Consider the following 27,883-nt stretch of genomic DNA (forward strand, 5'->3'; position numbering starts at 1 on the left):
GACACCTCCTGCGGCCACAGCAGCAGCAGCTCCTCCCTCTCCACCCCTCCCTCGGTGGCCCACAGCCCCCCCCAGCCCGGCCAGCAGCAGGTGAATGGCCTGGGAATGGCGGGCGGAGCCATGCAACCCACGGCGGCCGGGGGGGCCACCACCGCGACCCTCCCGGGCATGGCCGGGGTCACGGGGCTGATGGGTGCCCTCCAAGGGGGCCCGCTGGCCATGAGCGGCATCGTGGGGGCCCTGAACGGCGTCATCCAGACCCCACCCGGCCTGGCGCAGAACAGCAGCCCCCTTTCTCACCCAGCCGCGGTGCCCAACGCGTCCCTGTCCATTCCCAGCAGCCTTAATAACAGGTTAGGCTCCTCCCCATTTCTCATGCTCACCTCTGCCTCAGAAACTCTGAGCTTCAGTTGTTTATGTAAGTCAGATACAGCTTAGAGACCGAGAGTATCTTAAAGGAAACCTTAACGTGTAATTGGCTCCTCTATTTCCTAAAATCTCCTTGGTGAAATCCATCATAGAAATTAAGGTATAAGGCTCACACATTATAATAGCCCTTGTGTTTGCTCGTTGTTGGGATGAAGACAAGATTTTCAGTCTGTCTGAATCTTCATTGGGTCAGTCGTTGACCAGATGAAATTGTAGGTGGAATTGAAATTAGATTGTAAAAATTGTCTTTGTTTTTATCTCAACAAAAAGTGAACTTACAGGCTAAAATGGTGCAGGTGCCTTAGAACTGCCATTGATTGCTAAATATCTTCTACAGTGGCAATATCACTGATTTTTACAGAATTCATCATATTAATTCTAGCCAAGGTTGTGTTCTGTGTTGGTAAGTGAAATGGGTTCATAACTCATTAAAATACAATAGGCCGCACCAATAAATGGAGCAGATTTAAATAAAATAAATGAAGCTCAAAGTTGATTCCTTGCATGTTTTCTCTTCCTGGCATTATTCATCTTGGATTGCAGCAGCACAACATCTGCAAAGACCAGGTGAGCGACTCACTGATGGCACAAAATAGCTGTAGGAACACGTCCTGGCATCATTTGGTTTTAGAAATTTATGAATGTGATTGGTGTTCTTGATCGTTGCAGTACCTTGTCTATGAAGCTGTCATTGCTAATATTGATGTGCATTGTTGAGTCGCTAAGCGGAGCACTTGGCATCAATGACTGTTATCAAGTGTTGACTAAGCTTGTGTGTTTTCTGTGAGGTGGTTGTTTGGTGTTTACTGTGTGTATTGTGTTCCTTGGTGAGGTTCAAGTGAGAAACTGGTGTGATTTATAAGATCTGGGGGACAGATGCATAAAGATGTGGTTTCAGTATGATTCATTCGAACCTGAAAAATATGAAGGCAAAATCAAAGAAAAAAAAATTAATGACTAAGTTTAAACCACAAGCCATTTGCCGAAACTAGATCCCGGTACCTTTTAAGCCAAAATGTGTTTTCCAACCACAATTTCTGACAGCACTTCCAATAACAGAAATGGTGTCAAACCCCTTTATGCACCTGTCAGACCTAACGGTGGACCTGCATGCGCGTGGTGGTTTTGTGAGAATAACGTGTGTAGCGAGCGTCGCCCTGACCGCGCGGCGCGCTGTGTGCCTTCCGCAGTGTGGCGCGTCTGGGGCTGCTCTCGGAGCAGCAGCAGCGGCAGATCCTCCTGCATCAGCACCAGCTCCAGCAGCTCTTCACCTCGCCGCAGCCCACGCCGGTAAGAGGGGCTCCCGTCACCCAGGTCCGGCTAACGAGCGCGCCGCGCGCGCAGCCTTTAACCCTTTAAGGTGTGAGATCAGAAACATGCGATTAGAACGCTCCTAACTGAACATTCTAATGCTGATGTAACAACCACTACTGGTAATTGAAAGCAGTGGAGTTCTAGAATACCGAATCAGAATTTTGAAACGCATTCCAATAAAAGCTACTCTTCAAAGGGTTAAATAGCTTCCTTTATAATTTTGGCACTTAGGTGTGAAGACATATTCATTGCAGCATTGTTACACTTCTAACGTTACTGTATGTGTAGATAAAATGTGTTGTAAGTGTGTAAATAATGAGTAAGTGATTCCGCTAAATGGATAAATGTAGTAGTAATGTGAATGTGAGTGGATAGCCTGCCGTTTGTGGCCCGCCCTCACGCAGACGACCGCCCTCTCCCCCGTAGGAGCAGCAGCAGCAGGCCCTGCTCTACCAGCTCATGCAGCAGCAGCACCAGCAGCAGCACGACCTGCAGCAGCTGCAGCAGTTCTCCTCCTCGCAGCTCCCCATCAACAGCCTGCTGCCGGCCGCGCAGGGCGCCATCGCGTCCAACCCCTTCCTGGCCATGCACGCGGACGCCGCCGCCGCCGCGCAGAAGAACATGGTGAGCAGGCGCGGCGCGGACGCACAGATACGCTGCGCTAGACGGACAGACGCCATGACACGCTCTCTCTCTCTCTCTCTCTCTCTCTCTCTCCCCCGCGCAGCGGCTGGCGGAGAAGGCGGGGTCGGTGGGGGGCCAGGAGAAGAGCTGACTGAAACGGGACCGCCCCTTTTAAGGATCGCACTTCCTCCCCCAACCCTCTCAGGGGCCAACCATCTCAGAACAAAGAGCAGCACACTGCGCTAGGCAGACACTCACAAAAACGTCTTATGTTGCACTAACTGTAAATTAAAATTGCTTCCATAAACGTAAACAATTCAGGGACTTCACATTTCTAAAGAGGAAAACTCTTTGAGTGAGCATGTGTGTATGTATGTGTACAGTACATGCATACACACACACACACACACACACACACACACATACATATATAAATGCTCACATGAACAGCGCTGTGGAAGAAAGTGCACTGGGAACCTGGTGACTGGCTTTGAGGGAGTGAGGGAGTAACTTCAGTCCGCTCTGCTTCTAGAACCTGCCGGTTTTAATCGCTGTGGGCATTAAGTTGCTTCAGGCAAAATAAAGCAGTGGCCAAAATGAATACAGTTGACCACAGCCAGTGCATCTCGCAGGCATGTTCCACAAATGCATTTGCCCCAAATTTCTGCTGGTCTCCCTCCAGCCAAGGCTCAGCCCAAAGTTCCCGTGCACGCAGTGCATTTCTTTATTTGAGTCCCACTTTACTATCCTAGGACCAACGAACGAGTCCCCAGCCCAAGTGCCTGTTGTGTCCGTGGCCAGTGAGGCTCAGGATAATGCAGTGCACTCCTCTTCCCGAGCTCTGTCCCTTCACTTCGCCGGCCAGAGATCAGTACTCATGCGTTCACATCGATATCTGTAACTCAGGCAACGTGATCAAAAGCAAACGGGTGGGAAAGCTCCGTCTCTGAAAACCACGCTGAGAAGCTCTTCGATCTTCAGTATTGTGCTGCATCCGAGAAACTGAAGCCAACTGTACATAATTCCTTTTTTATTTATTTGCATTTTTGTTCAACGGGCAGAAGATAATATATTTGAAGTGCCCAATTCTTTTGTGCATAATATTGTTACTGTACAAAGTGTTCTGAAAGTCAAGCTTAGATGACCTTGTATTTTATTGTATACATTTTAAATGACAAAATATATTTGCTGGATTTGAAGGCTAAAACTACTTGACAATTGAAATTGGTGTCTTGCTTTTGTAAATGCCCTGTGTCTCCTGAGTGTACAGAATGAAGGCCGTAGTCCAGGACCTTCACGGGTTTGAGTAGTGCAGCTTTATTGTTTGTGTAAATGTGATTCTCCTCGATGGTGTCAGTTCTTAATGCAGCCTCAAGTTTGTGTTCAAATTTTTTATCTCCGAAATTCTCAACAGAATATTAATTTATTTTTATATATGCAGGGATGTTTCAGGAGTCTTGCACCTTTTTCTTGATACAAAAACATGCATATTTTGTACTTCTGAGCAAGATTTATGTTTGTCATTCTTTAGGCGTATATATGAATCTCTTAAGGCATTGTATTTCATAGTAACACCAAAATGCTTTTGAAGGGAGAATCCAAGTGAACACACAAACATCATGATGTACATTGTTTGTAGCAAGAACCCTCAATTCTGATAATGTAAAATATTGTGTAAAATTAAAACATTTTTACAGTACAACAAAAGTGCTTTATGGATTAAGAATTCCTTCAGTCTCTAGCTCCAAAATGATCATAGTACGATAAAATCAGATGTGTGATCAGGTACTTCCCTGGTATAACCAAACAGAATGTATTCCTAAATATTGACCAAAAATAATTTTGTGCAGTCGGGTAATAAATAAGAGTTTAAATGCATTTATCTCTGTTCTAGACTGACTAGCACCTTACAACTTGATTCCATCTATGCGATTACCCAGCTTGGTTTGATTTACCACGCATTGCTTACAGGTCTACTTTACTAGGTAAGAAATTGCCATTAATCATGGATACATCCCATAGTCATGGAGTTGGGGGGAAGACAAGGATATTGCTAAATGAGACCAGTTCTTGATTGGCCCAGTTCTTGACCTATTATTTTTTCTGATGTAAAAGTTCCTCTAGGTTCTTGTAGATAATACATTCTTCCTGAGAATGTGAGGGAATGGCTGCTCAATTAAACTGAACTTACAGACTTGCATAAGATGATTACAGCAACTAAATCTAAAATGAGATCCATTTATAGGAGGCATGCACCGCAACGCTGTTTATACATTAAAATCCCACGTGATTTTTCTATGATGTCACGTTCAAATACTATTAGTATGGAACTTTGAACAGAGCCAGAATTTTAGGTTTTTGTTGTGATGGCTTGTGTTTAGCAAGTTATGCAAAAAAGTTTTGAATATTTGTGACCCTGGCTTGATCCCAAAATATAAAGTGATCCCCTGTCCCTGGTATAAAATGGGCATAGTGAAAAAAACTAACATTTCCCCAATATAAAGTGTAATTCTCTATAAATAAATGTCATTGTCAGCTTGGTGCAGCTTAGCATTTCTGGTATGCTGCTACCATGTACAAATCTGTGTAACAGAGGACAAGATCCATAACCAGTTTATATTGGGTGGGACTCAAATCAGACTGCAGTTTAGAATCTTTAAACTCATATTTTGTCCACTGTTGTTGACTCCCGTAGTTCAGAACTAATATTTTCAGTGAATGAACTGCAGTAGTGGCATTCATTACATCTTCATAAAAAGAAGACCACATGTTACATTTAATTCAGTTCAGGTTGAAATGGAAATCAGCTGAAAGCATCACCAGGAGGAAAGGTTTTCATTGAGACTGTTTGTATTCATGCAAGTACACTTGATGCCATACTGCATTGTCACAATTAATTCTGTGTTGAATTGTGACCGTAATATCCTTTTTCCTTCAGTGTAGTCTGGCACATACCCTGACTAACGCTGAATATTCACACGGCACCACTCGCTAAGAGAGGCGATATGCTTCCTTCTAATCTGGTTCAAGGTGAAATCAAGATGGACCAGCGTCATCACAGCCTTTTCACTTGCAAAGTGCCATGCACCCAGAGCTAGTCACACTGCATACCACTTAACACCTATCCTCGTAGGCTGAAATACAGAAATTCAAAATGCAGCCTCACTGGTTAGTGATGAAAGGCCTGTCACGGTGATCTGAGGTTCAGCTCAGCACAGCATGCGCGAAACTCCTCCGGCAAGATGAAGTAGTGATTACATAAGGACAAATTGGCCTTTCATTTCATAGCAGGCAGATTTAATGCTTTTGCAGTCATCTGACCAAAGATTGAGTTTGATGTCTCTCGACTTCAGACCACAAATTTATCACGTTTAACATCAGTCCCTTGCACTAAAAATATTCTGGATGAATTTGAAAATCATTTACCTGGGGCTTTGCGCGAAAACTGGGTTTTCCCACATTTTATGAATTGGGATACCTCTAAAACGCCTCCTTTGAATGTTTGGACTGCAATATACTGCATACCTGATGTTCACTGTCCACATTGATCTGGTAGCCACAGAGACTAGAGGCATTGGTCTGCCATGGAGCTTGGTCTTATCCAGCATCACCAACTTGGTGGACAACATGGTCCTAGGGCTAAACAGTGGCAATAGTGTGAGACATGGGAGGGAGATTCTACTGGTGTGATGCCTATTCCAGGAGTTTGTGCTGTTGTTTAATCCACACTTGGATAGCAGCAAGGGATTTTTCCTGTGCTAGGTTCTGCTGGTTCCTGCTGTCTTCACCCATTGTCTCTCAGTGCATATCCCTTAGACTTGACCTCCCATTGTATCAGTCCCATACATTGTGTGCAGATCACTGGGTGTCTGCTTTTCTGGCATGTTGAGGCCTTACACCAGAGTGCTGCCCTCAAACCCTTCTGTGTCTGAGTGCTGACACTGAGCATTTTCAAGTACGACTGAATCGCAAATGGACGGATGGAGAGAGAAAAGGACAGACTTTGAGTATCACTAGAGTGATAATGAACACTAACACACTGGTATATTGTAAGAGTGTATAACAAGCTACAGCAGATGAAGTGTCATAGGATGACCATTGGCTTACATCCTTCCGTCCATTATCTATACCCACTTATTTTTGGTCAGGGTCAGAGGGGGATGCTGAAGCCTATCCCAGCAAGCATAGGGCGAGAGGCAGGAATACACCCAGGACAGATCGCCAGTCTATCGCAAGGCACACACACCATTCACTCACACACTCATACCTATGGGCAATTTTGAGTCTCTGATTTAGCCTACCTTCATGTTTTTAGACTGTGGGAGGAAACTAGAGTCCATTGGCTTTCAGATGGAAAATAATGTTATAATGTGCAGTGGACTATAGAACATCTCAAGAACTTTGTATGGCACTGCTTAGACCTGTTGAACCATTTTACCAAAAATATAGAACAAAAACACCAAAGTTCATTCTTTCACCTCTTGTGGCCATTTTTCTTATATTTTAAAGGAAAAATCTACCATTTACACCCTTTTTTAGTTCAGTTTGTAACTCCCACCATTGCAGTACAGAAGGCAATGAAATATAAAAAATCATGCATAAAAAAATTATTGGGCCATAAAAGTAATCATACAGAAATCACAGTACCCGGTTTCTCCAAGTTTGTAGGCATATAAAATCATATTTAACAGCAAAATTGTTTTCAAGAAATGATGGTCTGAAAATAATGACTATATTATAATTAATTTAAACTGTATTTGCAAACTATTTAATTAATTAATTTAAATAGTCCACAACATAGGTCACAAATGAAATGCATTGCTAAGGACAGTTGTAGTCTACATATGTTCATGGCTGTTTTAAGTGACTGAGAGAGCTATTAAAGACTTGGTTGCCATGGCATATCTGCGTACACTCGTAATACTATATTTAGCTAATAATAAATCATCATGCTTGTTCACAGTGAAATAAGCGAATGTTAGATAGTTAAAATTAGAGATTGTCCCAGATTATGGAAATAGACGTTGGTTTACACACATTAAGATCAAGTAAAGTAGCTATGAATCAGTGGCAGCCTGAGATATACTAAAGACAACCATTTGATCATAATTACCCTGAATCCTTTTTAATCATTTTGTTTGACTAAGATGCACGCCAGTCTAAATGATCATTGCACACTGGCTGATAATTCCAATTAACTTCATTGTATTTCATATGATAGCTTTCTTTGTATGCTACACATAAATTCACAAAGGGATCAACTGAAAACATGTAGTATTTAATAAAAATGGCAACCATGTTAATCATGAACAAAAGGTTCCAGACTCTCAACGTTTGAATACAAAGAATCTGCATTTCCTGTGTGTTTTATGGTTTCTCTGCTACATTTCCTGTATGTAGCTATGTAGGTCACCAATGCTATGTATGCCCTCTATAGCTCAGATACACCATATTTTATACAATTTATTATATTCAGATTGTTCCAATAGGTAAGCTACTTGACAAATGAGCTCCATTAAAGGGGCATAAATGGAATTTCAAATATTAGATGAATATTTTCAAATATTAAAAAAACTTCTTATTCTCAGGCAAAATACACATCCAGAACAAAGTGCTCTAAATCTGTTAAATTGAAAGTGAATCTGTGAATACCGAGGAAGGTTAGGAAAGGCCAGAGATCAAGAAAGAGGTTGATGCCCCTTTATTAAAGATGACACTTCCCCACTGCTCTGTGTCCCCCCTCCCTTTGCCAGGTGCAGTGTGAATATAAGGGAGAATTAGAAACCAGGGGTCCTGTGGTGTATCATTTTTCGGTCTCCTTGTTCATAAGGGATGTGCTCAGCTTACAATCAGGTAACAAAAGGAGGGCCAGCCTCATTTACCACTGCTGGGGCTTATCTGGAAACTCAGCTGACGAAGAGCTTTTTATTTGGGGGTTCAGTTTAGCTTTTTCCCCAAAGGCCCGTCCCCATTTGTTCACTGTCCTTGACTTGCCATTGCTCCTGCAACTCAGAGCTGGCATTAGGCAGAAATCTCAGATTTAATGAAACTATTAAAAAAATAAAAGCTTTCGAATGATTCATAACTCCATTAGACCGTAGGTCACGTACCACAGCTGATGACGTGTTTGTAACCTGGCCCCTTTGTAGGTAGCTGTGGACAGGCCACAAGACAAGGCTGACTTCCAGCATTTGTTTTGAATTTGCACTTTTGCAGAGAGATAAATATCTGCCGAAACTGAAATGCGGGTAACGTGGCGAGCGCAATTAGAATTAGTTGACTAGCCAATCACTCACTCTGTCTATTGTGGCTCGACGCTGCCCTCAGGGGAGAGGCAGGGGACGGTATGTAAACCGCCGACCCCCCGTGTGTCGGTGAGGGCTGTCAGACACTGAGGCGGAGGGTCAGAGGGCTGGCTACAGTGACCCCTGGTGTCCTGGAGTTTAGGAGCATAGCCTGAGAGCCTGACCAAAGCTTAGGGGGGTTACTCAGCAGATGTTTGGAGTGAGAGAAGAGGATTAAGGGGTCAGTCTACAGGAACCTCACCTCCCCGTAAACACCGTAACCTGACACACGTGTGCTCTCTCTCTCTCGCTCCTTCCTCCCATTCTTCCCTCTATCCTGTCATCTCTTTTTCCTCAATCCTTCCCTTTGTTGCTCACTATATCTGCTGCTCCTCTCTCTCCTTGGTATCTCTCCTCTTCTCTCTTTCCTCTCAATCTCCTTGCATGCTTTGTCCCAGTACATGCTCCACCCTGAAACTGTGTTCTTCCTCCATTGCTTTATTTGTTCATTTTTTCATTTTATTGGATCTGACCAATTTACTCTGCTAGTTCCCTATTTTGCCATTCTTCTTTCTCTCTGAAATCTGAAACCTTTTCCCTTGTTTCAGGTTTAATTTTCCTGCCCCTGTTCAAGCAGCCCAGGTCACCCAATCCACCCCCACCCCCCACCCGGCACCCTCCACCTCCCCCAGCTCCCCAGCTCTCCAGCTCTCTCCCCACCCCCCTCCCCCCTCCCACCTCTGTCCTGATGACTTCCAGCTGCCCAGGGACTACAGAGGGAACCACTTGCTCACATCTGCTTCTGCTTTGGCTAATTAATAGCCCCCTTCCCTCTGCCCCTCTTCCAGTTAGGCCCTCAATCCCACCCATCCACCCACCCCCACTCCCCTCCCACCCCCCACCTTCTTTTTTATCAGCCCTGTCACTCATATCCAGGCTGTTTAAACAGCCAAACCTCCCCCGACCACCCCCTCTCTCACTCTCACCCCGCCTTACACTCCTGTCCTGTTAGTCTTTACCCCCCTCACTCACCCCCTTCTCCTCAACCCATTGATTCACATCTAGAGAGTTTGGACACGCCCCCTACCACTAACCACCCACCAACCCCGTCCCCCCTCCTCCTTCTTCCTGCGAACCTTCTTTCCCGTTCCCAGCCCCCTGTTCCCAGCTGAACTCATGTCCCTCACTGACTGGCCCGACTTCTGAGCTATCTACTCCTACCGACCCGGCGAGCCCCAGTCCGTCCTGCTGCCTGAAGAGAAATCGGCACAACGGATTTGGTCGTGCGAGCGAGCGAGCGAGCGATCGAGTAGGGAGAGAGAGCCTGAGGCAGGGGCTGAGAGGGATGGGGGGTGGGAAAATGCCTCTGATGAAGATTAATCATCACTCTCAGCTACAGCCCAAACATATTTATCAGGAAACGGACCTGCCTCGATTATCACACCAAGTGTCCAACAACAAGCCAAACCAGACTAAATAAGAGAGGATAAATAATTCAAACAGAAGCCCAAATGACAGACAGCAAAATACTGATTGTGGTGAACTAGACTGAGCAGGAAAGATAGATATATACAGACAGGCCAGTTAAACAAGAAAGGAGAACAAATGTCATAAATTGTGAAATGCAGGACATGGCCCTAAAAATCATATCATACTAGCGTGCGTCCATTTCTAAAATGATAAATCTACCCCCTTAACACCAGCCTGGTCATTGCACTGTGTCTCAATCATTTTTCATGTACAAACTAAACACGTTGAAATTTTAAGTTCCTTATTCGTCAGACATTCTCTATTACCTGAACTGAAGAACATTTGTTCTTCTGAATGTGTTTCCCTTGTTTGAAATAACCAGAAATTTCCATTAAAAATTAAGTTAATTGTAACTAACCATGTGCTAATTCAAAATATCTTTTTGATATTCCTTTTTCATTTTAAAGACATAATCATGAAGTGAAAAAACTTTCTATTATTATTTTAACTGCTATTTAATCCAAAGAAAAACAGCAAGTGAAATTATCCTTCAAAAAGTCAACATGAAATTTTTTATTAACTCAAACAAACCTTAAAACTAAGAAATATTGGATTTAAAATTTGGTAGGTAATGTACACTGACAGGGATTGTAACTGAACCATCAGCAGACAATTATTGCTGGAGATGAATTAAAAAAATGTTTGAATGGCAGAGGGTATTAGCATTAGGAAATACTGTATTCTGAGTGGTGCCATGCCCTGCCATCAGTGACTAAGCTTGAAATTAAAGATGATAATCCATGGAAATGAATCCCAGGGAGGTATCTGGCAGCTATATCTAGGTGTTCACTGCGAGCAAAGTACTTTGCAGAGACGAGAGGAACGGCTGTGGAGAGCACTTATATTTTTAGTGGAGGAGCAGCTGCTAAAATTCCCACAGAGGACTTCTGGGCATAAGAGGAAAGGAACGGCATCCCATACTGGAGCACAGCATTCCTGTCACAAGCAACACTTCACCACCAGACTCCTGCACATTGTTTGCAGCCACAGACAGAGCAACCAGTACCGGTGTATTTAAAAAAATGAATCAAATTTCAGAATCCGAGCTTCCAAATTGTATTGAGGCTCCATGTTTGATCCAGAGGGTGGTACACCTGGTCAGGGAATGACTCAACCACACATATAGCACACAATGAAAAAAGTGCAAGTATCCAGATTGATGAGCTGACATGGAGGACACTGATTTAATGTGCAGCACACACCAGCTTTAGAGCAGCAGGTCTCCTGGAGAGAAGCTCCAATCAGAACTTTGGGAAACTCCGCAGTGAGGTCAGACGCCGGAGCATGGAGACCCATCTTTATAAAGGGCCTGGATGGAAGGCCTCTTCATTTATCACCGGGAGGATGGCAACCCCACACACCCGTACATTGTTCCCACCCCTGTCCACCTCTCCATCTCTGTCGGCCTGTAACATGAGAAGCAGCACTTGGCCAAGGTGCAGAAGGCCCTCAAGTCTTGGGCTCGTCAACAAAAAGCTCTCCACGACCAGCACACCAGCGAATCTTCTCCCTCTCCTCTGCTTATCCTCATCTTTCCTTGATTGTGTGAGATTGGAAGCAGGCGAGGGGGGTTAATTCTGTCTGGATTCATCCCATCTCAAGCTGGACCCCCACCGGTTTCCCTACTGGTGGATAATGGGCCAAGTCTGACTGGGTCTGGTTCAGACACATCGTTCTTCATTAGCAGACAGTTGTATTCTTCTGCTAAAAACAGCCAACCCCTCCGCCCCCAAATCATAAACCACACATTCTTGCAGTTTAATATGCACATTCTTTGGATTTTCATTTTGATCACAGAAAATGAACTGGAAAAAGGATACGAGCCACTTCACAGATTGTTTCCCGTATGTGAAAATGCACATGTGCTGAGGCACTGCACAATTTAATTTAATTCATATTTCCAATTTTGTTTCATTGACAGTGATATTTGGACAATTAAAGAAACTTCAATATTTTTTCCAGGTGATGTTGGCATTTTTTAGCAACAAAAAATATGAAAAGCCCATGTACTAAAAATCTTTGCATTAATCTGTGTTGATAAATGTAATGAGAAAAACCTGAAGTAACACAAGTGCTGAATAACTGCAGAAAAAGAAAGGTTTCTGTTTCTCATTGTATTCAGATATCTGTCATATTTTTTGTGACACACTATGCAGCAGTACTCTATAGGGTTACATGTAGAGTTTTGTGGATTGTGGCCAATTTCATTCCTCTCCTTCCACTTAGGAAAATGTGGCCAGGACAGGATTTTTTCCATCATTCTTTTAAAACCCCATAAGCTTGCAAAAATGTTGTCATCCTGTAAATCGACAGCTGGGTGCGAGCAATTAGCACATGACCGAATGTCAATTAACTGGATCAATAAATTAAATAAAGAGAGCCAAGTGATTTCCAATCAGGTGCACAACAATTAAAAAAGGAGTTGGAGTAAGGAGAAACTTGTGTGCAACAAAAGATTTTGAGAGAGAGAGAGAGAGAGAGAGAGAGAGTAAGAGAAAGCGGGGGAGGGGAAGGGGGGGTCCCCTGACAACTGAAAGCCGCATGTAAGTAATTTGAAAGGATCACTATGTTGGGTCACTCTATGGGCCTGGCCCGGCCCAGTTTGGATTATCACAGAGCTGGAGGGAGAGAGGGAGCCGGCAGAGGTGAGTGACCTCCACAGAAGAGGGGGGAGGTTGCGGTGGGGTGGGGTGGGGTGGGGTGGGGTGGGGTGCAGGGGGGGGCGGGCACTGGGAGGGGGCAGACTCCACAGTTACGCAAAGCCGCCGTGTGACACTAATCCGCCCTGTCATTCTCTCTCTGTGCGCTAACCACACTGACATCCGCCCGCCGCTCCCAGGGCTTACAGCGCCCGGGCCTCTCCTCGCCACTCCTCTCGTCCTTCCTGCCCTGATCAATAGCTCTCTTCTCATCTGCGCTCGCCTTTCTTCTCTCTCTCTCTCCTTCCATCACTCTCCCTCTCTCTCCCTCCCTCTCTCTCTCTCTCTCTCTCTCTGAAAAGGACGGCTTCCCCTCCCTTCCCCTCTCCACTCGTACACAACAGGCAGGCCTCCCTCCACATCCAGCAGTGTTGCTACCACTGCTCCAAAGCCCCCTCTTCAAAAAACTGAAGAGGGAGAAGGTATAAGAATGAAGCAGGCCTCCCTGGCATTAGCATGCAATTGTAAAGCGTGCCTCTCTGCTGCTCTGCTCCCTTCTCCCCTTTCACTCCTCAGCTCCTGTTTCTGCTACATCTGGAAATACAAACACCTTTAATGCATTATATATTCATATAATATAATGTAAATCTACTTTGGTTTTCCCCCCTGATTATTCTTGCCCTCTGGCTGTATAATTTATAGTGCCAAATTTACATGAACATACACAATGCTGCCGGAACCCATTCTTTCGCATCCAGGTTTTAATATTAAGCCTACATATGTGTTATGGCAGTTAAATGATAATTACATATTATAGATATTGCACCATAAATTAGTGTTTTTAATATGACCATTTAAACCATATGATTAACAGAAAAAGCAGGCTCATAAACATTGACATTTTAAAAATATAACCAAAATGTAAAACCATCATGGAATGTCAACACAGGATAAAATCTTTTCAAACTTTTTATTGGCTAGTAGTGGCTAATATTTCAGTCAATGAAAAATAAATCTCAATAATGAATGCATAAATACAACTTATTAAATGATTACATATCATTTAAATAATACAAAAACAACATGTGCATGCTACAATATGGTTTTTCATATAGGTTACACACTCAGTATTCATAACGACACTGTATAATCTAAACAGATACGAATGCTTGCGTGACAAATAAAATAAGATTCATAATTAAAAACACACGGGAAGCAAACGGCATTCACTCCGATAACGGGAGAGGGACAGATTGGCTGGTTGCGTTTGTTAACCGCACTGATGTAGTGGAAGCGAGAAAGTTTAGTGTTTTTCTGAATTTTAATGTGGAGAAATCACGAAGCCTCCGGATCGGTGTTTGTTTGCTGACTACTTAAGTTCCAGTTTCAATCAGCGACTAGCCTACTTTTCTGGACGGTGCGACTAGCAAGCAGTCACCTTGGAAAACTGCCACCGCGAAAAAAAAAATTCTTTCTTTCGGAGACAAAGCTGCTATTCCCCTCAGCAGCGGTCATTTTACAGCGAGGACGAACAGCTACAGCTTGAGCCGTGCACACACACGCGAACGGCAATTTAACAGACATACAATGAGAACATTATTATTACTATTATTATTATTATTATTATTATTAGTAGTAGTAGTAGTAGTAGTAGTAGTAGTAGTAGTAGTAGAAGTAGTAGTAGCAGCAGCAGCAGTAGTAGGCTAGTAATAGTAACAACAACAACGAATGAAAAAAACATGAAATAATAACTGTAGACTATGAATGAATTCATACATTATTTTTTATTTGGCAGACGCTTTCCAAAACGACGTACAATAGGTGCATACCGAAGGTCGACACAGTTGCATTAAAATAAGTTGCGTTCATTGCATTTAACCGTGGAGTAGCCTAAAAGATCAAGCTGTCCCACTACAAAACATGCTTGTTATTAAAGCACACGACTACATAACTATGGCAAACAACTCAGACCCAATTACAATGGTGCAAAAAGCAACGGATAGGCCTATCATTTGCAAAACAGAAATGTAATAGTATTACGCAGAAACATCGGGCAGGGTGATCTCTTCTCAGAATACCAATGATACACCTTTGAGTGTAATAATAATAATAATAATAATAATAATAATAATAATGAGGCAAAATTAAATAAAACCACAAAACTACATTCATAAAAGAGCCTAAATTTCATACTCAGTTTATTCGCCGTTGCCCTGGCAAAATGGCTCTCTTGTTGTCAAAGTGCCGATACCCTCTTTATGAACTCACACGGCTATAGCTCGCTGCCGAGAGGCCCTGTTAAGAAAAAGGGTCGGAATTCCACTATTTTCTCGGGCGACCCCGAGGCACCACTTTCGGTGGATCCATGAGACGAAAACACCGATGATTAACAATTCTATATCTTTATTTTAATATTTATTGTATTTACATAAGTAAAGACGTTGAATCCTAACGGTGTCAACGAGTTGTAGTTTTATTGTATTTTCATTCATTTATAAATTCTAAAGTTAGTCAGAATCTGGTGCTTACAGACCAGCCTTTCTTAATGGGCCTATATACCGTGTACAAGACTTATAATAACTGTTTACATTACTGGCTATTGAAATTTAACTAAAATTATTAGTATCCAGTCTTTAACGTACAGACATTTTAAACTTAGGTTACCCAAAAAGCCAAACAAAAACGCTGTAGTAAAAAAGTAACCTAAAAAAAAAAAAAAAAAATTCTGATGCAAATTCAACATTTTAAAGAAATAAAGTTCCAGTTAAAACTGCCATATTTAGAACGAGTTATCTGAAACATTTGTGCACATCGTACACAATATTTTTCTTTGTAAGAATATGATAGGTTACGTTTAAATTCGCGACAGTATATATATATATAAACTTCTTTAAGATAAGTGTTGTGCTTTGTTAAAGGCTTATTTAGATTTTTTTTTTTAAGAAATATGGTATAGGGCTTTTAAGCTTCTTCAAAGATGGCCCCACGTGCTAGAGATTTATCAGACCTATACTCGATTTAAATGTGACAGGATATAGAATTGAAACATTTATCACACACAATCAGGTAAAAATAGATACACCATTGGTTCATTATTTGACCAGTCCTCATAATAATTAATAAAATGCTCAGGAAAGGGAAAAATCATTTCATCTTAATTTAGTCCTCTCCACTCATGTCAAAAATAGGATGTAAATTATACATAATTCTTGATACAGGAAGAGCTATTAATTTTGAAATGGAACATGGAGGTTTGCAGTGATAAGCTCACCTGCTGGATTACTGTGTTAATTATGTACATGGAGCTTTGGATCACCCGTACATGACGGCTGGTGAGAGCCCTAGCGCCGGTCAGGAAGAGCTGCTTCAGCGCCGTGCGCGTGGTATATATTCACGTCATCAACAAGGCGGCCTGTTAGCCTCAGAATCCCTGCACCAGTCAGGCGTTGCCATTAATTATTCACAAAGGGCTTCCAATAAGACGCGCCGGGCCCTTTCCGTGTGGCCTGGGTCTAAGGGACCGCTTGTCCTCGGGTATTCATCACGGGTGACCTGAGCGTGCGCGCTGCGTGGCCTCGGAGGACTGGCTGTAGCGAAATTACGGGTTCGGACACATGAATGCTGATTCAGAGTAAATCATTAACGGGGGCGCGGGAAGGGGAATATGAGAGATATATACATGCAGGCGATCCAGTCAGTCCAGGATAAAAAATGACAAAGGGATGCTAGCAGCAGCTGGCCTCAGTGTGGACAGACAAAGAGAGGGAGGGGGAGAGCTGTTTAGCAAAGAGAGGTACCATCCATAGCACTGACCTGAGAGCAGAGAGTAAGAAATGACCCCAGGGTGGTGTACACAGTCATGTTTGCTCTTTTCTCATTTTAGCATAAACTTCACATGTATATGAACATTCCACAGAATTTTAGGAAGACAAGATGTTAATTTGTTTATATTTGGAACACAAAAAGGAATACTATACTTTTCCACTTTCATATGAAGACTTCATATACAGAGGACATAATTTAGTATTAAAATAGAAAATTTATTGAAACAGACATTTGAATTATGTGCATTATGGTCTCATTTATGCAGTATTGACATATTGTTCTTGACACTGCATTCTAACATTAGCAATGGAATATGCATGTATAAGAACACCACATTCTTAAATGATTATCTCCCATAATTGAAAATGAAAGACATGTGTGATTAATGTTTATAATTGGAATTTAAAGCAGGAAGGACAGTTGTTTGAGGATGGAGGGCTTAAATGTGTTGTCACCAAATAAAGTGACCATATCCAGGTTATTAATAGAATGGTGTGCCTCAGTTGTGTTTGCACAACAATAAATATTTCTATTAATGAAATATTTCTAATTCCTCTTTGAGAAAAAGTATATTATGTTGTAACGCACTTAAATCTGCAGTTCATATGGCCTCCCAATCCTGCCGAGACAAAAAGGTTGGCGGTTATTGTCAAGGAAATATAAACAAAAGCTAAACAGGAGTACATGACATGCAAAATGCTGGCCTTACAACTCCATTTATCCACCTACCAAATAAATTTATCATTCAAAGATAGACAGTGAACAGACAGCACACTCCCACATTTCACCTGTGCAAGCTAGGAATGATCAAATCAAGCAGGCTAAGATGACAAACCAATAATTACATGACAGATGTTGATCTGCAACTCATAGGTGGTTTGAGCTGCAAAATTATAGCGACACACTGATAGACAGTAAAGTTAAAATTGCTACTGAAGAATAATTTACTGACATTAGGAAGTTAAAATAGCGAATGAAGAAATCTCCAGAGTGGAGGAGTGTCTCATACAACATGCCAATCACACACACACACACACACACGTGCATGTGCATGTATGTGTGTGTGTGCAATATTTTTCTATGTGCTATACAAAAAATCCTTGCCACATTCATACTATTAGTTATGAGTTATTAATCAGTACCACTACAAATAACTTCCATCATATCAATGCAATTTGATTGCAAGATATATTTCAGAGCATTCCTGGAAAATACTTGAAACTCAAAAGTCAAATGCAATTTCTCCATTTATGTCCTTTAATACCAAAATCTGGTCCCACAAAATAAAGCCCTCTTCATTGGATAGATATAAAAATTGTCTTGATATGAATACCAAACAATAATGCAAAACACAATATTATATATATATATATACATATATATTATATATATATATATATATATATACATATATATATATATATATACATATATATATATATATATACATATATATATATATATATATATATATAGATATATCCCATAATTGTGCAGGCACTGTTTATCAATTAGAAAATGGGAATTGATATATTATAAGGAATTGGTCAAATGCCAAAACCAGAAAAAAAACCTGAGATCAACAACCTCAGCCAACGTGAGAGAGGGAACTCAGAACAGCTCTCAGAATGCTGTGCAGACACCAGGTGTGCCTTTTTTGCCACTGTAATCTGTGCACCCTTGAGGCTTCGCCCATATTGCCCTGTCTGAGCGGACAGCAAAGAGCAAGGTTCCCTTCACGGGGAAAGACGAGGGAGATCACAAAGAAGAAGCACTGCGTCCAAAATTACGAGACCAGCTGAAATCATGCGCGCCCCAAGCTGAAGTGACCAACGCTTACAGCCCCATAACTTTGGGGGGATGCGCCGTGTTTGCGTCCCACGCCGCAAGCCTCTGAGAGAAGAAAGAGAGTGAAAAATCAATAGCCGCGCTTTCCCCTCAGTTATGGCTAGGGACATCTGGTGAACAATGCAGGCAACTTCCTTCAAGCGAGCTGCATACAATTTTGCTTTTTTAAAAGAAAAAAAGCGCACAGGCAAAGCATTCTCCCTCTTTCGTCTCTACATCTCTCTCTCTCTCCATCTCTCTCACAAGTGGCTGGGGCTATTAGGGAGAAGAAGACCAAAAGAAGAAGGGGCGGGGGGGGGGGGGGGGGGGGGGGGTTGCGCGTAGAGGAGAAAAACCTTGAGAGACGAGCCATTTGGAGTCGAACGCTGTGGCGCGCGGGGTGGGAGGGAGAGAGGGACCTTCTCCTGTTTCACTCATGTACAGATGTGGGGAGAGCCCGCGGTGCAGAGCAGGTGGTGGAGAGCGGAGATGACCACAGAGGTATCGCCTAATACAGGTTCACAGGTGCGCTCCCTCCCTCCTTTTCTCTATCATTTTACCACAGTGAATCCCACCACCCCCCCCCCCTCTATTTCAGCCCCCAAGCAGAAGTCCAGATGGAACAGAAGACAGAGCTAGAGAAGATGACGGAGGGAGAGCAAGAGAGAGAGAGAGAGAGAGAGAGAGGGGGAGAGAGAGAGAGAAAGAGCAGTGAGGGAGAAGAGGCCAGATCCTCCCAGGGCAGGAGCGAGGGCTGGTTGAACACGGGCGCTGACACAACACCCACAATTAGCGGCAGCCGCTCGGCATTGTTCGCCCCGCCGCTGACAGACAGCACGCATAATGGCCACCGTCAGGGCCGGGAGAGGGAGAGGGAGAAATCCGCTTTTCGGGGGGTAAAAAAACAATGAGGAAAGAGAGCAGCAAATGGGTTTTTCAGCGTGTGAAAGGCTGACCTGCGATACGATTGCATAACTGGCGATACAGAGGGTCCTTGCAGGGAACACGCTGCATAATTAAAAGACTCCACCAAGGACAGGATTCCCCAAAGCCAAAGTTGTGTGTCCGGACTGAGCTGAACCCTCATTAGAGCATAACGTGTCTCTTGTGGTATTCTTAGGTAAACGTCTGCATGATGGATCCTCTTAAAACGCACAACATTCTAAGCAATGCTAAATTCCGCATCCTACTTTCACCTTGTCGTAAGGATTGAGTTCATCCAAAATTCTTTTAACCAGACAAAACCATATAGCTATGCTGAAAGCACATCTTGAAGTACCTCTCCAATTTCCTTCCAATTTCATACTTACTATTCTTCAAAGGAAGAAAAGAGAAAGAAATCTGCTGCCACTTTGGAACAACATCCCTTCTAGAACACTTGAGTCATTTATTACAGATGCCAAGGGTTTGTCTCTTCAGTGCTCCTCAGCTGGATTACTTATTAGAATGTACCGTGGACTAGAAGTAAAGACGATTTGAAGATGAAGGTTTGGAAATAGGGAATGGCCTCAGTTGATGATGAATCTTGGGGCCTGTGATTGCAGCAGCAGGTGTGATGTTCCTCTGTACCGGGAGGTTTAGGAAAGTGGAGAGGGGCCTGTGTGTGTCTCAGCGGGGGTCTGTGTGTGGGACAGGGGTGACGAGGAAAGAAGGGAGCAAGGCTTTACGTGTCCCCCTGGTGACAGCTGGGCTGGAACAAAGCACGTCTATTATTGCACTCGTCCCTTGCTCTATCCCGTTCCCCTCGCTCCGGAGCGGAGATGCAAAGACCAATAGACCGGGTGGCATATGCTCCCTCAGATCCGCACAGGGACTGCAGCGCAAACAGCGTGCACTGGACCCTGCTCTCAATACCTCCGCCTCAAATGTCATTCAAGCCCCTGCTATTCACGGCGCACAATCCAAACAATGCAGCAAGCAAATGTGTTTTTGTGCAACGCCGTGCTGCAATGCGGGCTCGCGAATAGTTCGAGGCCACATACCGCAGCGACTGTTTTCTCGCATTCTCGCGTGCTGTTGTGCAAGCGCGCATTAATGTAACTAATGAAACAAGCGCTGACAGGATGCAACTGCCTTGTAAATGGAAAAAAAAGATACCATGACCACCGCAGGGTTTGAAAATACTTGTACAGCATTAGCACTATTGCTGCGGTTGTTGAGCAAAAACCTGTAATGAAGCACATGCCACAAAACTTGCACGGGCTTTTCAAAATGTACACGTACACGCACGGATGGTGATTCTGAACAGTTTTACTGTACATGCATGACTTCCAGCTTGGCATTGTAGTTGAATTTGAAAGGTCGCTACCTTTTATTTTCATTTCAGTAGCCATTCAACTAATGAAAGAAATGTTTCCTCTCTGTAATATTGGCAAGTATTTTTAATACCAACCCATGTCTATTTGATATTTTAAATTCTTTTTTAAATTCATTTTAATGTAATTTGCATACAGTATATTAGCAATGACATGGATGCATACCTATAATGGCTATTGTTATTATTTTAAATGAAAATTGAGAAAGGAAGACTGGGAAAGCTGTAAAACTATATTGTAAATAAAAACGTAATCTGTGCAAGTGTTTCTGGACAAGAGTGCCTGCTAAATACCAAAATGCAACATATGAGCAGTAGGCCTTTCAAATATTTCTGAAGCTTCCAAAGGAACAACTAAACATGCAAACACAAAAAAAAGAATCTATCTCAGGGTTGAACACAGAGTTCAATTGCAATGCTGCTGAAACAACCTCAAAGAAAAAATTTAAATCATATTTCAGTTATTGACTTTTACGATCACATAAGCTTTGGATTTTTTAGCTCAGAGGTTTTTTTGTTAATTAATTTAGTTTCTTTGGGGTTTCTTTTTTTTTGCCTTTCATCCACATCCACAATCAACACTGAATGTCTGCAACAGATGACAAGAACCTTCCCAAAAATGTCCACATAATGACTATATGGAGCTTGGCATTGCATTGACAATCTCACTGGAATACCACATGCAGTGCAGAGCATGCTTAGTGGCTTTGCTTTCAGTATGCCACCCATTTTTATTGACAAAATGAATACATGAATATGTAAAATAAAATGATAAATGTAAAAATTCAACATTGAATTACAATTGTCCTATAATCCTTTCCTGCAGAATACATTATTCATCAGAGAATTAATTGCATTGTTAACAATAACAACCTATTTTAAATTATAGCACAAAAATGTGATTTTTATTTTTTTTAAGTTCACCCAGAACAACTTCGATATCAGACCGCATAGCAATGACCTGTCATTGTTTGTTGGCTCTCAAAACACAAACATTGTATACACATTTTCATACAATGTTATGGTAACTTCCTGGCTTTTGTTCAACTTGTTATGTGGACTGCACATACCAATCAAGTATTAGAAACAGTGGGCCCCATTCAAAAAAGTTTTCTAAATTATTCTTACTTTTGGTCTTACAAATGTTCCTAAGAAAAACCAATATGGGATTCAGGACACGTGCAGGCATGAGCATCTTATAGCATTAAATGTTTTATAGTTTGAACATTACATTAACAATAAGCAAAAAAAAAGTAATTAGATAACAAAAAATTGAAAAAATAAAACAATCTTTTTTATCAACTTGAAGATTGGCTTTGATTGATCAAAATCTGTACAAGTTTAATGTGAAATGAGGTCAAAATACTGCAGGTCCGACCCAAAATGTCTATAGTTTCTGTTGTGGAGTCAGTTCTTTACGTCATATTAAAAAAAGAATTTTGTCAAGTTCCTTACTCCTATATGCCAAAGACACAATATAACAGAAACCATGTCCTGTTCAAAAAATAGTGCATGTTGCTGTTTCATTTTTTACTATCACTGAATTTTTTTTACTTTTCCCAGAATCACGCCACATTCCAGAAACCCCAAAGAGGGATCATTCTGAAAAAGAAATGTGCTCCCATTAAACTCTTCCTTTCATTTAGAATGCTTGTGCACTGATCACACCCTCCACTAAAGCACCACATGTGTTAACCTGGGTCAGTGCGACAGACTCCAAACAGCTGACAGACCACTGAGCCCACTTCCAGTTCAGTGATTCACTCGTAACTGCTCTCCCACAAGCAAGCATGGAGGCTGCCAGACACTTACCACCAATAACTAACAGCGCTGTCCAGCCGAGTTCAACCCCACCTGTCCTGGTCACACCCACCAGGCATTACTGGTTGCAAACTCAGGGGCCACACTGCGCAAAGACACAGTAAATATTAATCATTGGTAGCGCTACATTAAGTGCTAAAGGATCCTCTACATGTAAATAATTTCAGCATCCAATCTATTCAACACTCTGGGGATACTTTAAGACACCACAAGATACCCGACACAAAGCAATGAATCAATGTTAGTCCGTAGGCTCAATTCTGCCACACATTAAAACAATAATGCTCACGCCGTCACAAATCACGTGTATCAGAAACAAACTGGCAAAGCCTGGAAGTGAAAGCGTTCAATGCATCAACACGCTTTATATATATAGGGCAGCAGAAACAAGAATAGATGGACTTCCATATCCTTATCAGGCTTTTTCCCTGCTGGTAAATATGGCCTGACAACACTGTCTGACATGGACAGGGTAGATACGGAACGCCATTTTAACTGATTCCATTCGTTTCTTCTCTGAAATGCATGAGCAAAGAGTAACTGAGCCAAGTCATGCAAAATAAGTAAATATCTCAATTCAGAGGACCACCTAATGACAGAGCAATCAAGGGATAATGATTCAGTGAACTGCATTGGCCACAGCATCATCCATCCTTAAGTGGCTCAGTTTACTGGTCACAGGAGATCAGATGAGACATTGCCCTCCCTTCACGGGCTCCACGCAATTATGATATACAGGCCGTTCAGACAAATAAAAACATAGAAAATTCAATTTTGAATTGAACCAAAATAATTTTATTTCTCCTTCATGAGACGGGCAGAGGGGTAGACTAATAAAAGCACTAGGGGACTGGAGGAGGCTTTGTAGCTGTGAGGATGGGGACATGTCTTGCCCACAGCCATACCAGCAGCCTGCCATGCTTTCATTATCATCAACTAGCAGTCCAGGCTGCATTGATTTCAATTTTTAAATTATAGCTAATGGCAGATCTAAAAACGGCTCGGCGTCCTTCCTCTGTATCGTGGCCCAGGCACAGTGGTAGGCCATCATTTCGTGGCATTGCTTGCAAGGAATTCATTTTCCTAACTTGTAGCACAGCTTGGGGTCCACAAGAGAGCCACCCTCAAGCTCAATTTCCCATGACTCCCTCTCCTGATTCAGAAAAACATTTTTTTTCCACCCCTTCTTGTCTAAGAGCAAGGCAACGCAGACTGACCAACATTGCTGTATAGTAGCCAGAGCAGGACCAAATGTCTCTTCTTGTAAAATGTAAGATTTTAACCCCTCAGATGAAGGTTTTGGGTCAAAACGTAAGCAGAAATTAAATTTGAGCAAGAGATGATGTTCTAGAACATTTATTTATAATATTATACTACTACAAATACCAGGTGTGCAAACAATACATTTCTACTAGAACCCTTTAACCCCAAAACTGTTAACCCTGATTCTTGGTCCAGATAAATATCCTCACCTCTTGCCCTGTTAGTCCATAAACCATTGTCTATTTCCTTCAAATTTTACATTATTTATTTATGTATTAACCTTTATGTATACAAGGTAGGTTGACTGCGCATGCATGTTCTTCTGCAGCAAAGTCCTATGAATGCCCACCTGCATGTCTTTGGACTGTGGGAGGAAAGTGGAGCACCTGGAGGAAAACCATGCAGGATGAGAACATGCAAATTCCACACAGAAAGGCCCCAGGATTCGAACCCAGGACCTTTCTTCCTGAGAGGTGACAGGGCTATCCACTGCACCACTGTGCTGTCCTCAAGTCTATCAGCCCAGAGGCAGATACACACCACCAGACATTCCCCTGTCGCATAGATGGAGCATAATTATACTCCACCAACCAATCTGAATGTGTAATTTCTTTATTATTATCTTATTAGTCTTACATCTCATTACACGGGGAAGAATCTTAAGGCTCACTTTGTAGTGCTTCTTCTGCTGCCAGATATTTTGCTTCTTTGTCTTTAATCCTCATCTCTTTGTAGTCACCACAGTGTACTTTCTTGAGAAAAACAGAGTACAGGGAATTACTCTTTAAGTAAAAAAGGAATAATCACAAATTGCCACTCAAGAGCTGCTGAATCCACAGAGCTATTACAGAACAAAAAGCAATGTGAAAATAAAACAAAGCTATGCTTATTACTACAGATATTCCAACTACTGTATTATGTGTGGCCTGTAGGAGCTACAGGTTTGAGCTGCAGCTATGTGGCAATTGACATGGCAATTGATAAGTAACTTCTTTTTACATTTACCAAGCTGGTAAATTAACATTTTTACACAATTCCACATTAAACAGTTAGTCAAAAGAGATGGCACTGTTTTATCTCCTGGAAGATGCAAGATAATACAATATCGCTAGCTAGCTATAGCTAGAATTAGGCAAGCATTAGCATTTAGTACTCTGCATTCATATTTATCTAAACTGGTAGCTACAGAGAATATATAAACGAGCTCACAAGAATGCTGAATACACAGAGAAGTTAGCTTTAATCAAGCCACAATACTTTGGGTACCTCATCCATATGAAGTATGGTGGATTAAATATTGTTTATTGTTCGCAGTGAAAAATGGCTCAGCACCAGCAGGTAAAATCCCTTATTTTAAGATTTAAAAAACCATCATACAGTAGGCCTACGTGTAGGTGGAATTGCAGGTTTTTTTCTGTTTGCTATAGTGTATAAAATAGGTGACTACTGCAGCCCACTACTGGCAGGCCTACGTCAGCTCATTGAGAACACGGCTCCTTCACCTGGTGCTCAACTGGTACACACCCATGTATCAGCCCTCCGCATTTCTTTTCACTGACCACAGATTGGAACATGGAGAGAATTGACAATAACAGGGTACAGCTCCAGCTAACCTACCATCCATCATCAACCAAGAAACACATGAAAGAGCCCTCCACTCAGAAACCTTGCATTGTCTTGATGTTCTCCATGTCTAACCATAAATTTGGGCCGTACATCCCAAAAGTGCCTCTTTTGCACATGCTACCCCTTCCCCAGTGGTATGAAACCTCCCTGTAGCCATCAGAATCAGAGATTTAGCCAAGGCCAGTTGGATGGGATAATCCTAAAATGATTTAAAAATATATGCATATAATACGTGGAAGCTGATTGCAAAGAACCCAACCCCCCACCGAAACAGAAAGGAAGGCAGGATATGACTGCTGAAAAATCGGAAAAAGTACTAACCCTCCTGCCATTTTTTAAGGTTGCCAAGGGTACAGTGTTTGGTGTGTGGAGATGCATATGTTCTGTCAACAGAGATGTTCCTTTCATACAGCTTAACCTTGGATAATGACTTGTTAACCAGTTAGGCAGCCATCTAACTAGGCAACACAAATAAGGATGGACGCAGTCAAAGGATTAACTCACAATTCTACATCAGTAAAAAGCATGCACACAACTTCTGGTCTTAACAAGGAGTCACTGAAAGATGTTACTTGCTATCTAGCTTGCAGCTGCTGTCATTACAGGCTATGAGGCAAGCACTGTTGTAGCCCATCTCAATGAAAATGTTCTTTTTTTCATTTCTATTTGGAGCGTTTCAACCGGCCCAATCGTTGTGTGTGGTGAAGACTACTTAGATATTTTGAGATGTTGTTGATGCCCACGGCGGCTTTGCAATGACTACCATTGGGCATTTTCTGCCTAAAGCAAGAAGACATACCTAGACCAACTAAGATTTTATAGTGACGTTATGCACCCAGAGGAATATACTTGTTTATATTACCAAATTATTCTTCCAACAATAATGCTTAATATTATTTTTGGTTGGAACTAGTATGTTCTATGATTTTGAACTGGGAATAAACAATAAATAAATCTGTTCATACATAGGCTACAGCCTCTGGAAACATAACATAGCTAGCAACATAGGGAAAGCAGGTCCCTGAGGGGCACCCTACTACTGCCAGCACGATGGGGAGCCAATGAGTCCAATAGAGAAAAGAATTATGAACAATGAATTAGAGTGATTCTGCATTTGAGTTTGAGAAGCAAGCTAACATTGACTATATTGCAGCTCTAATGGGCTACATCCGTGTTTAAGTGCTGTCCTGTCGGTCGCTGCCATTCCAATTTATTCTTTTTGAGGGAGAGAGAGTAATGAAAAGAAAAGGTGAACCACTTCCCATCAAGGAACATCCCTGCTGAACAACAACTATGAGGATATTTATAATATTACCACACTCCATGGTACTACGACAAGCCACCCCCTAAATAGTAGTTATGTATTTTAAACAATGATCTGAAAAATAGCTACTGGTTTTCCTCCTTAAAAAAGAGTTAAACAAGGGCTGTGGCACAATGAATGTGTGATTGGTGGACACCGCAAAACAGGAGGTATGCTTTCTGAAAAGCAACAGAGTATCATCCAAGCAACATAAATTCACAAAAGGATAGGGTATAACTTAAATTAGTTAGTGGAAGTTACCTCTCAGATTTTTGTCCCACCTGCCAGACTTCAGCTCGTCACTAGACTCGTGTGATGTTTTCCTTTTTTTTCTTTCTCAGCAGTTTATCCTTGTGCAAAAGCGAGGTTGCTCGTTTGTGAAACAGGGAAGTAGGCCCGTGCATTCATAAGCATCTCCTTCCATTGAAAATACTCATTTTTGCTTTTTCTATAATTCAGAGTGTGCGAAGACCAAACACGTCGGCGAAAGGTGTATGCAAATGGAGCCCATCAACGGCTTCTGACGAAGCGAAACTGCGCATTGTAAACAGTGTGAGCCGTCACCATGGTGCCGACATTGACTTCACAAGCAGGGTGGGAGGGAAAGAGAGAGCTTGTGTGTGTTCAGGGCCTGCACATCTCCATGGCGATCAAGACGTCCCGTGAACCTGCCACTCACTGCCGCGACTTACTTGCAGGGTACACATGATTGGGAATTGAATTGGGAAGTGTGAGAAGTTCCATTGCGCACAGGAGTGCTTGCTCACGCTGAGTGTTTGTTAAACAAGGAAAATGAGAATATATATTGTTGCATATTGTAGATTCTAGGTTGTATGCCATTTTAGAAGACATATAACGCAGTTATATATGGAAGAACAAATGTGACAAAATTAAATAAACTGACAATGAAATAAGCAATGAAATCAATAAATGGATGATGTAACAAAAAAAGCAATGAAATTAATTGATAATTAAATAAATAAGCAATTAAATAAATAGATATCTATTAATTATTTTATGTCACTTTTATTTCATTACGTTTTATTTATTTTATTTTCAGGACAATTAAATATTCGCTGTTTTT

General features: G+C 42.0%; 1 protein-coding gene and 1 long non-coding RNA gene across 10 annotated transcripts in view; one reads left to right on the forward strand and one right to left on the reverse strand.

The window, feature by feature from the left end:
* The window catches only part of mllt10 (MLLT10 histone lysine methyltransferase DOT1L cofactor), a 74,180-nt gene extending 69,935 nt beyond the window's left edge, over positions 1-4,245 (forward strand). For 4 of the 7 annotated variants that reach the window (XM_035415679.1, XM_035415682.1, XM_035415683.1 and 1 more), the window contains 5 exons: positions 1-353; positions 973-996; positions 1,620-1,719; positions 2,170-2,367; positions 2,471-4,245. In XM_035415679.1, coding sequence (XP_035271570.1) covers positions 1-353; positions 973-996; positions 1,620-1,719; positions 2,170-2,367; positions 2,471-2,518 — 723 coding nt within the window. In that variant the 3' untranslated portion in view covers positions 2,519-4,245. The remainder of the gene's footprint in view (positions 354-972; positions 997-1,619; positions 1,720-2,169; positions 2,368-2,470) is intronic. The other 3 variants (XM_035415681.1, XM_035415685.1, XM_035415680.1) reach the window with 2 other exon arrangements.
* On the reverse strand, positions 347-27,386 carry LOC118226226. 3 transcript variants are annotated; one of them, XR_004764992.1, is made up of 4 exons: positions 27,061-27,386; positions 24,541-24,622; positions 22,599-22,692; positions 14,532-17,264 (listed from the first exon to the last, which is right to left on the reverse strand). It is a non-coding gene; the product is annotated as an uncharacterized LOC118226226 (long non-coding RNA). The 3 variants fall into 3 exon arrangements; XR_004764994.1 differs by lacking the exons at positions 14,532-17,264; positions 22,599-22,692 and adding an exon at positions 347-1,782; XR_004764993.1 differs by lacking the exons at positions 14,532-17,264; positions 22,599-22,692 and adding an exon at positions 22,729-24,256.
* Positions 27,387-27,883: the final 497 nt, after the last annotated feature.

The sequence above is a fragment of the Anguilla anguilla genome, chromosome 4 (assembly GCF_013347855.1).
Source record: "Anguilla anguilla isolate fAngAng1 chromosome 4, fAngAng1.pri, whole genome shotgun sequence".
Classification (NCBI taxonomy): domain Eukaryota; kingdom Metazoa; phylum Chordata; class Actinopteri; order Anguilliformes; family Anguillidae; genus Anguilla; species Anguilla anguilla.